General features: G+C 35.9%; 1 protein-coding gene across 1 annotated transcript; it reads left to right on the top strand.

Moving 5' to 3' along the window:
* The first annotated feature begins 9320 nt into the window (after positions 1-9320).
* LOC107790730 (AAA-ATPase At3g50940) lies at positions 9321-12522 on the top strand. The gene is made up of 3 exons (XM_016612685.2): positions 9321-9734; positions 10667-11300; positions 11978-12522. The coding sequence occupies exons 1-3, from the start codon at positions 9409-9411 to the stop codon at positions 12350-12352; spliced, it is 1335 nt and encodes a 444-aa protein (XP_016468171.1). The 5' UTR covers positions 9321-9408; the 3' UTR covers positions 12353-12522.
* The last annotated feature ends 337 nt before the right edge of the window (positions 12523-12859 follow it).

Genomic DNA, 12859 nt, shown 5'->3' with positions numbered 1-12859 from the left:
AACCACAATTTCTTTTAGCTTCGTCATACCATCAAAAGTCAAAACGTATCTAAAAGAATAGTATCCAAAGAGAGAGTCATAGATACAATATAGAACGGAATCATAAATTGATCTACTACTTTTCCGTCTTCTAGATTTTGAAGACAAAAATAATTCATTTGCATCAGATTTCAAATTTTAAATATCACCCTTATTTTTAGTGATCTTTTTGTGCACTTGCCAGAAGCTTATATTTTACATTTATTTTATCATTTGTCTATAAATCCAGCTTTAGCCCTTAATGGATTATCTCTTTAGCCGATACATGGTGAAGAAAAAAACATTTTGATTTCAAATTTCGAATAAAAAAGGTACTTAACATTTTTGGATCCTAATTAAAGAATCGATGCCTTTTATCCTCATTATAAAACGCATCTGGTGCGACCCAAAAAGTTGATAAAAATTGCATTGGTCGGTCAAACCTGCTCACTACAAGTTGAAGTGACTTTAGCTAATAGTCTTAATACTTATTTGGTACTAGCAATTTTGGCACGTTAAATTATAGGATGCGTAATGTTTTTTCTCATAAAACAGTTGAAGACTGCGCAAATTGGAAGGTCCAAATCGGAACAATCCACCGGTCCACAACGGAAGTCGAAAAGAAAAAGAAAAAGAAAACATCTTTTAGCATGTGATTCTATTTTGATTGTCAAAAAGCGTCAGGCTTTTATAAAACAAAGACTATAAAGTAAAGACAAGTATATAGAGAAACTGATATATTATTCGAATTCAAACTGATGTACATAATGGACTGAAAAAAGGAAGCTGCTCCGTAAGCTGCTACTACAAGCTGCTGTGTAAGCTGCTACTACAAGCTGCAGTGTAAGCTACTAGAAGCTGCTGTGTAAGCTGCTACTACAAGCTGCTGTGTAAGCTGCTACTACAAGCTGCTGTGTAAGCTGCTACAAGCTGTTGTGTAAGTTGCTGCTATACCAGATATGGATAATCTTCTACTGAGAGCAATATTTATCCATAACGGAGTACTGAATGGATAAGCTTATTATACCCGGTATGGATAATCTTTTACCGGGGGTAATGTTTATCCATAACTGGGTACTGAAAAGATAAGCCTATTATACCCGGTATGGATAAACTTATACTGGGGGTAATGTTTATCCATAACCGGGTACCGAAGTGATAAGCTTCTTCAGGAAGCTTATTTCCAATATAGTACTAAATAGATAAACATATTTACGGTGGAGTCCCATATGGATAAGCTTCTTCAGGAAGCTTATTTACAGGAGTACTAAATGAACATCCATAATATAATATATTTATAACACTCCCCCTTGGATGTTCATTAAAAAATCATGTGTCTCATTAAAACCTCACTAGGAAAAACCACGTGGGAAAAAAAATTCTAGTGAAGGAAAAAGAGTACACATATTTAGTAATATGCATTGTTAGGTGCCTCATTAAAAACCTTATAAGGAAAACCCCATGGGAAAAAACCTTAGTAAGGGAAAAAGAGTGCATCGCGTATTTTACTCCCCCTGATGAAAACCTTGTTTCAAATATTTGAGTCTCCGCATTCCAATCTTGTATACCATCTTCTCAAAAGTTGAAGTTGGCAAAGATTTAGTGAATAAATCTGCTGGATTATCACTTGAACGGATTTGTTGCACATCAATGTCACCATTTTTCTGAAGATCGTGTGTGTAGAATAATTTTGGTGAAATGTGCTTCGTTCTATCTCCTTTTATAAATCCTCCCTTCAATTGGGCTATGCATGCAGCATTGTCTTCGTATAAAATTGTGGGTCTTTTCTCACATTCCAAACCACATTTTTCTCGAATAAAATGAATTATTGATCTTAACCATACGCATTCCCTATTTGCTTCATGAATAGCTATTATCTCAGCGTGATTTGAAGAAGTAGCAACAATAGATTGCTTTGTGGAGCGCCATGATATGATAGTACCTCCATATGTAAATACGTAGCCGGTTTGAGATCGAGCTTTATGAGGATCAGATAAATAACCTGCATCTGCATAACCAACAAGGTCTGCACTATCTTTGTTAGCATAAAACAAACCCATATCAAGAGTTCCCTTTAAATATCACAATATATGCTTAATCCCGTTCCAATGTCTCCGTGTAGGAGAAGAACTATATCTTGATAGTAAATTAACAGAGAATGCTATGTCAGGCCTTGTAGCATTAGCAAGATACATTAGTGCACCAATTGCACTGAGATAGGGTACTTCGGGACCAAGGAGTTCCTCGTCCTCTTCTGGAGGTCGGAACAAATCCTTATTCACTTCAAGTGATCGAACAACCATTGGTGTAATCAATGGATGCGCTTTGTCCATGTAAAAGCGTTTTAAGACCCTTTCTGTATAGGCAGATTGATGGATAAAGATCCCGTCTGCTAAATGTTCAATTTGCAGACCAAAACAAAGTTTTGTCTTTCCAAGATCTTTCATCTCAAATTCTTTCTTAAGATATTCAATTGCCTTTTGGAGCTCTTCTGGAGTTCCAACAAGATTTATGTCATCAACATAAACAGCAAGTATAACAAATTCTGATGCCATTTTCTTTATAAAAATACATGGACAAATAACATCATTTATGTAACCTTCTTTCAGCAAATATTCACTAAGGCGATTATACCACATGCGCCCAGATTGCTTTAAACCGTACAAAGATCTTTGTAATCTGATTGAATACATTTCCTGAGATTTTGCTTCAGGCATTTTAAATCCTTCAGGAATTTTCATATAAATTTCATTATCCATTAGATGTATTTCAAGCTTTTCATGTAGTGCTAAACTGATGAGATATCGAAATGTTATGGCATCCATAACAGGTGAATATGTTTCATCGAAATCGACTCCAGGTCGTTGTGAGAATCCTTGTGCAACAAGGCGAGCTTTGTATCTTTCAACTTCATTTTTATCATTCCTTTTTCGCACAAAAACCCATTTATGACCAACTGATTTTATACCAGCAGGTGTTTGGACTACTGGTCCAAAGACCTCTCTTTTAGCAAGTGACTTCAATTCCGATTGAATTGCTTCTTGCCATTTTGGCCAATCAAATCTTTGTCGACATTCTTCGACAGATCGAGGTTCAAGATCATCACTATCTTGCATAATATTAAGTGCAACATTATATGCAAAAATATTATCCACCACTATTTCAAATCGATTTAAATTAATCCCATCACCGTTCGAACTTATTAAAAGTTCCTCACTCACATGAGCTTCAGGTTCATTGATTTCTTCAGGAATCTCAGAACTAATCAGATTTTGGGTCTCTTCAGGGGATCCCTTCATAGTATCGTTTTGATCATTTGTCGATTTTATTTTTCGAGGATTTCGATCCTTAGAACCCAAAGGCCTACCACGCTTCAGGCGTGCTTTAGGTTCACTAGCTCTCATGCTAGTAGATGGTCCCATTGGGACATCAATTCGGATAGGCACATTCTCTGCTGGGATATGTGACTTAGTTATCCTTTTCAAATCAGTAAATGCGTCTGGCATTTGATTTGCTATATTCTGTAAATGGATGATCTTCTGGACCTCCTGATTACATATAGGGGTACGGGGATCAAAGTGAGATAATGATGAAACTTTCCACACAATTTCTCTTTTGATTTCCTTTTTCTCTCCCCTAATTGTGGGAAATTTGTTTCATCAAACCGACAATCTGCAAATCGAGCAGTAAATAAATCTCTTGTCAATGGTTCAAGATAGCGAATAATAGAGGGTGATTCAAACCCAACATATATTCCTATCCTTCTCTGTGGTCCAATCTTACTACGTTGTGGTGGTGCTACTGGCACATATACAGCACATCCGAAAATTCGTAGATGGGCAATATTTGGTTCATAACCAAAAACTAATTGTGACGGAGAATATTTATTATAATGTGTCGGTCTAAGACGGATAAGTGATGCTGCATGCAAGATAGCATGGCCCCAAACAGTAGTGTGCAATTTTGTTTTCATAAGTAGTGGTCTTGCTATCAATTGCAAGCGTTTAATAAATGACTCTGCAAGGCCATTTTGAGTATGAACATAAGCTACAGTATGTTCAACTTTTATCCCAACGGATAAACAATAATCATCAAAAGCTTGAGATGAGAATTCTCCAGTATTATCAAGGCGAATAGCCTTTATAGGATAATCTGGGAATTGTGCCCTTAATCGAATTATTTGGGCTAATAGCTTTGCAAACGCCAGGTTGCGAGATGATAGTAGACACACATGAGACCATCTTGAAGATGTATCTATTAGGACCATAAAATATCTAAACAACCCACTTGGTGGGTGAATAGGTCCACATATATCCCCATGTATACGCTCTAAAAAGGCAGGGGATTCAATATCAACCTTCATTGGTGATGGTCTAGTGATCATTTTTCCTTGATAACAAGCATCACAAGAAAATTCGTCATTTGTAAGAATCTTCAGGTTCTTTAATGGATGCCCACTCGAATTTTCAGTAATTCGTCTCATCATTATTGATCCAGGATGGCCCAAACGGCCATGCCAAAGCACAAAAGTATTTGAATCCGTAAACTTCTGGTTTACGATAGAGTGTGCTTCAATTGTACTAATTTTTGAATAGTATAAGCCAGAAGATAAAGTTAGTAACTTTTCTACAATGCATTTCTGGCCAGAAATATTCTTTGTAATACAAAGATATTCCCTGTTCATTTCATCTATTGTCTCTACATGATACCCATTTCGGCGGATATCTATAAAACTCAACAAGTTTCTTCGGGACTTGGAGGAGAACAATGCATTGTCTATAATAAGTTTTGTTCCCTTAGACAGAAATATTATGGCTCTTCCGGAGCCTTCAATCAAACTTATATTACCAGAAATTGTTGAAACATTTGCTTTTTCCTTATGCAAATAAGAAAAGTATTTCTGATCGTTGAATATGGCATGTGTTGTTCCACTATCAATAACACACATATCTTCATGATTTGTCTTTGATCCAAACATAATTTGAGGGTTATCCATATTCTTCAAAATAACATAAATAAAATATATTATAGTAAATATCATTATCAAAACATAACTTTTATTTATGTACAATAATTACATAACCATACTATTTATTACAAACAACACAAATTAAAATATTTACATTTCTACAGATTCACTACCGATTACATGACTTATTTCTCCTTCTGGGAGTGCAAAGTAATCAGCTACATCCAAATGCATGAAGTCTAAATTATCTTCAGAAATAAAATTTGCTTCAGCATTTTTCTCTGTCTTCTTCAGGGAGGCTTGATAAAGCTCAACCAGATGCTTTGGCGTACGACAAGTACGTGACCAGTGCCCTTTTCCTCCACATCTATAGCATGCATTTTCTGCATTTGGCGCTTGCACCGCTTCATGCTTTTGTTCCTTCCTTTTCCACTGCTGGTGGTGAGGAAACTTCTTTGGTGCATTATTATTACCATGGTTGGGATTTCTTCCCCGACCACGGCCATGACCACGACTGGGGCCATGACCTCTTCCACGTTTAGCTTGGTGGAAGTTCGTCTCATTCACTTCAGGGAATGGACAAGAACCAATAGGTCGGCTTTCATGGTTTTTCATTAATAGCCCATTATGTTGCTCTGCTATAAGAAGATGTGAGATAAGTTCAGAATACTTTTTAAATCCCATCTCTCGATATTGCTGCTGCAGGAGCATATTCGAGGCATGAAAAGTGGTGAAAGTTTTCTCCAACATATCATGATCAGTAATATTATCACCACATAATTTTAATTGGGAAATAATTCTGAACATAGCAGAATTATACTCACTGATAGATTTAAAATCTTGTAGCCTTAGATGAGTCCAATCATAACGTGCCTGTGGAAGAACGACCATCTTCAGGTGGTCATATCTATCTTTCAAATTATTCCACAGTATGACTGGATCTTTAATAGTGAGATATTCCATTTTCAGGCCCTCATCAAGGTGATGGCGTAGGAATATCATTGCTTTGGCACGGTCTTGGTTTGATGCCTGGTTTTTATCCTTGATGGTGTCTGCCAGACCCATCGCATCAAGATGAATTTCAGCATCAAGTACCCAATACATGTAGCTTTTACCCGATATATCAAGGGCTACAAATTCAAGTTTAGAAAGATTTGACATTATTTAGGAAAAGAAAGTTCTTACCTCAGATACTTTCAAAATATTTGCTCGAGATGGTAGAGCTTCGTGCTGATAACGTGTTATAAAATAAAGACTATAAAGTAAAGACAAGTATATAGAGAAACTGATATATTATTCGAATTCAAACTGATGTACATAATGAACTGAAATCTCTTCTATTTATAGAAGAAAGGAAGCTGCTCCGTAAGCTGCTACTACAAGCTGCTGTGTAAGCTGCTACTACAAGCTGCAGTGTAAGCTACTATAAGCTGCTGTGTAAGCTGCTACTACAAGCTGCTGTGTAAGCTGCTACAAGCTGCTGTGTAAGCTGCTGCTATACCAGATATGGATAATCTTCTACTGAGAGCAATATTTATCCATAACGGAGTACTGAATGGATAAGCTTATTATACCCGGTATGGATAATCTTTTACCGGGGGTAATGTTTATCCATAACTGGGTACTGAAAAGATAAGCCTATTATACCCGGTATGGATAAACTTATACTGGGGGTAATGTTTATCCATAACCGGGTACCGAAGTGATAAGCTTCTTCAGGAAGCTTATTTCCAATATAGTACTAAATAGATAAACATATTTACGGTGGAGTCCCATATGGATAAGCTTATTCAGGAAGCTTATTTACAACGGAGTACTAAATGAACATCCATAATATAATATATTTATAACACAGGCAACATTTTAAGTTTTTTTATTTATTTCTCACCCGGTATCCGTTACTCATATTGGGGCCCGACTAATCCGGATTCGCACCGAAAAGTCCTACATTGGGGGGTAAAGCGCTCCCTCACAAAGGTGACTCCATACCTATGACTCGAACTCAAGAACTCTGATTAAGGATGAAGGAATACCTATCAATCTATCACAACCCTTGTTGGTGCAGTATTTTAAGTTGATTTTACGGAAGAACATATTTTAATTATTATACAGTTGTTATAAAATATCATGATTTTAAGGAGTATATTTGATATCTTCCATGAGTTCATCAAATTTTTGGAAGTAGAAAAGAAAATTAATTGTTGAATTGAATCCGTTGTATAGACATGAAATTCTTTCAAATTATATAACATCTTGTCACATTCAATGATGAAGACGTATACCATTTTCATGAAGATTTGCAATTCAGTTGTTGAAACAGAGTGTTGTATCGTCTACAAAATTCAACCTCACTTAATAACATCTAATTTAACGTCAATATTTTACTCCACTTTCTATTTTCACTTAAAGAATAAATAAACTCATTTGTTCATAATGATTTTTGAACTAAATTTGTGAAAAATTACATTCTACTTGATATTTTTCTTGAGTCATAAAATAAGCGTGACGATCGCTCTCATGTATAATGAGATGGTTGAAATTTCTAGTCCATTCACTAGTGATGCAAGATTTAAGCTTTTGTAAACGAAGAATCTTTCAAAGATCATGTTACGAAGATGAACTTATATACACTGACGATCTAAAAAATTATGTATAATATATTTTATTCAATTTTATCAAATAATTTGCCTTACTTTACACATTATAAGTCTTCTACACTACAATGTGTCAAAAGGTAAATTTTATCCCATTAATAGAAGGGAAACAAGGTTAGCTAATGCATTCGGGATTCTATTTCTTCTAAGTTTTTGGATATACAAAGTTTGGATCAAAGCTATTGGGTTGGGTTCGGCCGAATCCGTGTTCGAAGCTCTAGCTACGTCTCGCGCTGTGAATCTAGTTCTTCCTTGTAGTGGAGAACGCCCCAAATTTGTATGCTTTTCTATTCGGCCTAATATTCATTTTATTCTTCTCTTTGATTCTTCCGCGAACAACTGTGATTTTGTTGTAGTAAACGGTTAAATGAATGAAAAATTGTTCTTTTTTACTGTAGCTGAAAAGAAAAGATTCTAATATATGTAAGAATATGGAATTTCACCTTTTTCTTTTCGAAGGTACCTGAGTATTGTTCTAGCTTGGATTTGAACTTAGCTATCTCCTTGGGCGACCAGAGAAAGAGATAATCTACTGTTTTTTCTTTTTGAAAAGTAAAAATTTAAAGATAGTAGTAGTAGATAAATAAGAGATGGAAATGCAAATTTTGCCATGCTCGGACTTAAAGAAGTCAATGGTGTAGTGCCAAATAAGAGGAGTAGATTATATACTCTTATTTCTGAACAAAGAGATAATGAAAGGTGATTTACACAAATAGGATATTTCGGTGCCGCTATTTAAAGTTTGACCCCGTTAAGAAAAGTCTTAGAGAAAGATCTCTCGTCAGATTTTGAAAATATGCTCCTAGCAATCGCCACGTTCTTAAGGTGATCAAAATCCTGGCGATCACCATAAATATGCTTATGATGATCACAAAGATTTCTGACCAAAATTCTAGTAATCATTAAGATTTGCCACAAATTCTGACCAATAACCAAAAATTTTGGCATTGTGGCTGAAAATTCTGGTAATCGTCAGGATTCCTGGGGTTCTAAAATTTCGATGAACATGCTTTAAATTCTGGCACGAGGCTATATTCCCTTAACTTCTTTAAACATGGTCAAAAAATAAATAGTGATTTTAAAATGGTCCATCCAATGTAATTTGCACCACCAAAGTAAAGGAACTAAAAATTATTCATATGGGCCAATGGGCCTCAGATTGAATTTCTTATATGGGCCGCTGTAATGGGCCCCAAAATCAATCCATCTAGGGAGAAATTCAAAAATAGCCAGATTTACAAGTGATCATTCAAAAATAGCTAAAGTTTCAAAAGTAATCGAAATTTAGTCACTTTTCATGTAAAGGTAAATCTGAATGAAAACACTGTTTAAAATCCGGAGAATACTCCAGCATAATATACTGGAGTTCCAGTATAATATACCGGTCCAACATAATGTGTTGAAAGTTCATACACAGGTGCACCGATCTCCAGTATATTATGCTGGAACTTTTCGTGTTGCAGCAAAATAATGATTATTTTTCAATGATTTTGCAAATGTTGGCTATTTATGAATGACTAGTCCGAAAACTGGCTAGCCCGTGCTATTTTTACGTGAGCACCTTTCGTTCTTGGGCTTCAAATTTTACCGCAAACGGCCCAAGAGTTTTCTAGACATCTTCGAATTTCTTCCACGAACGTCCTACAATTTTCTTGCTCGCCAAGACATGACCCTACGTAAACACTTTAACCCCACCCCCTCCCCCAAAGTCCCGCAATTTTTCAACATCATCAGAAAACCTTAGCAGAAAACAAAGGTAAGAAGAAAATGGAGTTGTTCGAATCCATGCCATCTTCTAAAGCAATTTTGACGGCGGCTACTTCTCTTACCGCTTCTGTAATTCTCTTCAGATCAATAGCTAGCGATCTTGTACCTGAAACACTTCAGCACTTCTTTTCTTCACGCTTTCAGAAATTATCGAACCGACTTTCCTCACAATTGATAGTTGTCATAGAAGAATCTGAAGGTCTCACTTCGAACCAGTTGTTCGACGCTGCTAACGTTTATTTGGGTACAAAGGTTTCTCCTTGGACACAGAGGATCAAAGTCAATAAGCCCGACAAAGATGAAGAGCTCGCCGTCACTGTTGATAGGTATAAACCTCGACTTGAACTACATACAGTTTAACAATTTTTAAAACATATAATTCATAGTTCTGTACTAAGTTCCTACAATTGTAACAAAATGGTAGTGAGTGCAGCCAATTTTAAGGATTTGATTTATATATACGGTGCGAATATAGTTTACACCAATGGTGTAATTGTGCTTATTATATACTACTTACCTGTTTCAATTTAGACGATGTAGTTTGACTTGACACAAAGTTTAAGAAAAAAAAAAGACTTTTAAAACATGTGGTCCTAAAAGTTTAAGGGGCTAAAAATTTGTGGGGCATAATATTTGTGTGACTATAAGCTTCTCATTAAGGGTAAGGTGGGTAAAATGAAAAGCTTAACGTTAAATTGTTTTCTAAATATAAAAATATGTCATTCTTTGTAGAGCGGACTAATAAAGAAGTGTGTCATCTAAATTGAAACGAATAGAGTACGCTTTTTGTACGACTCTTAGTTGGTGGGATAAGAGGATTAGCTTAATTACACTCTTTTTTGATTGATGAGCAATTGATGAAATACTAGCACAGTTATCTGTATCTTTTAATCTCTTACAATAGATTATTTCATGTTATCATGTTAAATTTGCTAAGAATCGGTGGAGGAGCTGAGCGGAGGAAATCATTGAAAAATTATACAGTGAAAATATGCAAGTTACAATATTTTTTTTTGATTATGTATAAACAGCTGAATCCCTTATATAAGGGAAAAGTCTTGTGAAGTGGCAAAAGGGGTACAAAATTTGCTTTTGCTCACTGGTTTAAATCTCAGCTGTGACATTCTATAATTTTTTTTAATCCCCTTGTATAAATTCCTGACTCCGCTACTGTTACAAATAATTACACTTTGTTGTAGGTTATTGATTGAGGTAACTCAAATTTTAAACGTACTGATTTAAAATCTTAGATCTACAGGTACCAAGAAGTAACGGATTGTTATGAAAATGTCAATTTCACCTGGATTTTGAAGTCCATGGGAATCAAACAGAGTGACAAGAGCACCAACCCCAAGACCGAGCTTCGATATTTTGAGCTAAGTTTTCACAAGAAGAAAAAAGAGATGGTTTTAAAATCTTATTTACCATATATATTGGGCAGGGCCAAAGAGATTAAGGAAGAGAAAAAGGCAGTGAGGTTACATACAGTGGATTATAATGGGACTGATTATTGGAGTTCCGTAGTGTTAAACCATCCTGCGACTTTTGATACAATGGCAATGGAGCCAGAAATTAAGAAGGAGCTGATTGAGGATCTTGACATGTTTGTGAATAGGAAAGATTACTATAGGAGAGTTGGCAAAGCTTGGAAACGCGGGTACTTGTTATATGGACCACCTGGTACAGGGAAGTCGAGCTTAGTTGCAGCGATGGCTAATTACCTTAAGTTTGATGTTTATGACTTGGATTTGAGAGAGGTGCAATGTAATTCGGATTTGAGAAGGTTGTTGATTGGTTCTGCAAATCGATCCATACTTGTGATAGAAGACATTGATTGCAATGTGGGGTTGCAGAATAGGGAAAATGAGAATGACACAAGTGAAGATGACAAGGTATTGTAATGCACTTCATTGACACAGTTTCAGTTTACAGTGAACTATTCAATTCCTCTTAACCACACTGCATATAAGAATAAGGAAAATGGTCAGAGCACTCCTGCACTGCTATGTTGCTCGTACTCTTCAAAAATGTCTCCAGGTGCGTATCGGATCCTCCAAAATAGTGCATTTTTGGAGGATCCGACACGGGTGCGGCTGCAATTTTAGAGGGTCCCTGCAACATAGCTCCACGGTACGAGGTATCTTAAGTCTTCCATATGTTATACTATGGGGTCATTCATACCTTGCTGTTAGCAAATCGTCTAGTATTTTCACTTGACCCTGATAAAGTTCGATTGTGGACCCTAATTGAAGTATGACGGAGGATAATTCTAAACCGTAATTAGAAGTAGAGGGGTATATCTACACCCTTTTTATGATGTATTTTGACACAATAAATCCAGTCATTTCATGCTACAACTTCGTTAAAGTCAAGGACAGATACGAAACAATTTGCTAACCATAAGGTTATGAATGACCCCCAAAGTATAATATAGGATAAAATTAAGATATTGCATATAGTAAAGGAGTAAGCTTGAACCTTTTCCTTAACAAATATCATTTGGTATCACTAGATATTGTTATAGTGTTATACTTTAACCTGTATTTTGCTAAAATTTCTACAAATGCAGATTACATTGTCTGGGCTGTTGAACTTTATTGATGGGTTGTGGTCGAGTTGTGGGGATGAGCGAATCATAGTGTTCACGACAAATCACAAGGACCGACTTGATCCAGCATTGTTGAGACCTGGCCGTATGGATGTGCACATTGAGATGTCGTATTGCACTTTCGGTGGTTTCAGGATACTAGCATCTAATTACCTAAAGATTGAGGAGCACAGCAAGTTTAGGGTAATTGAGGATCTGCTCCTGAAAGTTAAAGCAACTCCAGCTGAAGTTGCAGGAGAGCTGATGAAGAGCAACAAAGCTGAAATTGCACTAGAAAACCTCATCAAGTACCTTCATAACAAAAATGAATTGCTGACTGAAACAGATGGACATTAGGGACAACGGCGGAGGACAAGTAAATGCGGTATAGTTAGAGAGATTCTTTCATCTGTTAAAGAGCAAGATTTTATAGTTCATTAGCTTTTGTTAAACTTGGTAATATAATCATGCTGATTCTTTGATTCTATGTATCATTGGTTAGTTGTGTCATTACATGGTTAGAAATATTTCCATTCTGCCTGGCTAGAATAGTTTGCAGATGCAGAACTGAAGTCCATCAAATTACTTAACACAACATACTAAGAGGTCGTTTGGTAGAGTGTGTTAGAGAAAATAATGCATGCATTAACTTTGTGTATTAGTAGTGCTTTGTTTGGTACACTTTTTCAACCTATGTATAACTAATACAAGCATTAGTTATACACTCTATTTTGTATTATCCTATGTATAGCTAATGCAGATAAAATCATGACATTAGCTATACAAAGGCTATTAATGCATGCATTAGCATGGTTAAAGATAAAATTATCCTTGAAGTCCCTTAAGTTAAAGAATATGGAGGGC

The sequence above is a fragment of the Nicotiana tabacum genome, chromosome 16 (assembly GCF_000715075.1).
Source record: "Nicotiana tabacum cultivar K326 chromosome 16, ASM71507v2, whole genome shotgun sequence".
In the NCBI taxonomy this organism is placed as follows: Eukaryota; Viridiplantae; Streptophyta; class Magnoliopsida; order Solanales; family Solanaceae; genus Nicotiana; species Nicotiana tabacum.
This window is presented reverse-complemented; position numbering and strand designations above follow the sequence as displayed.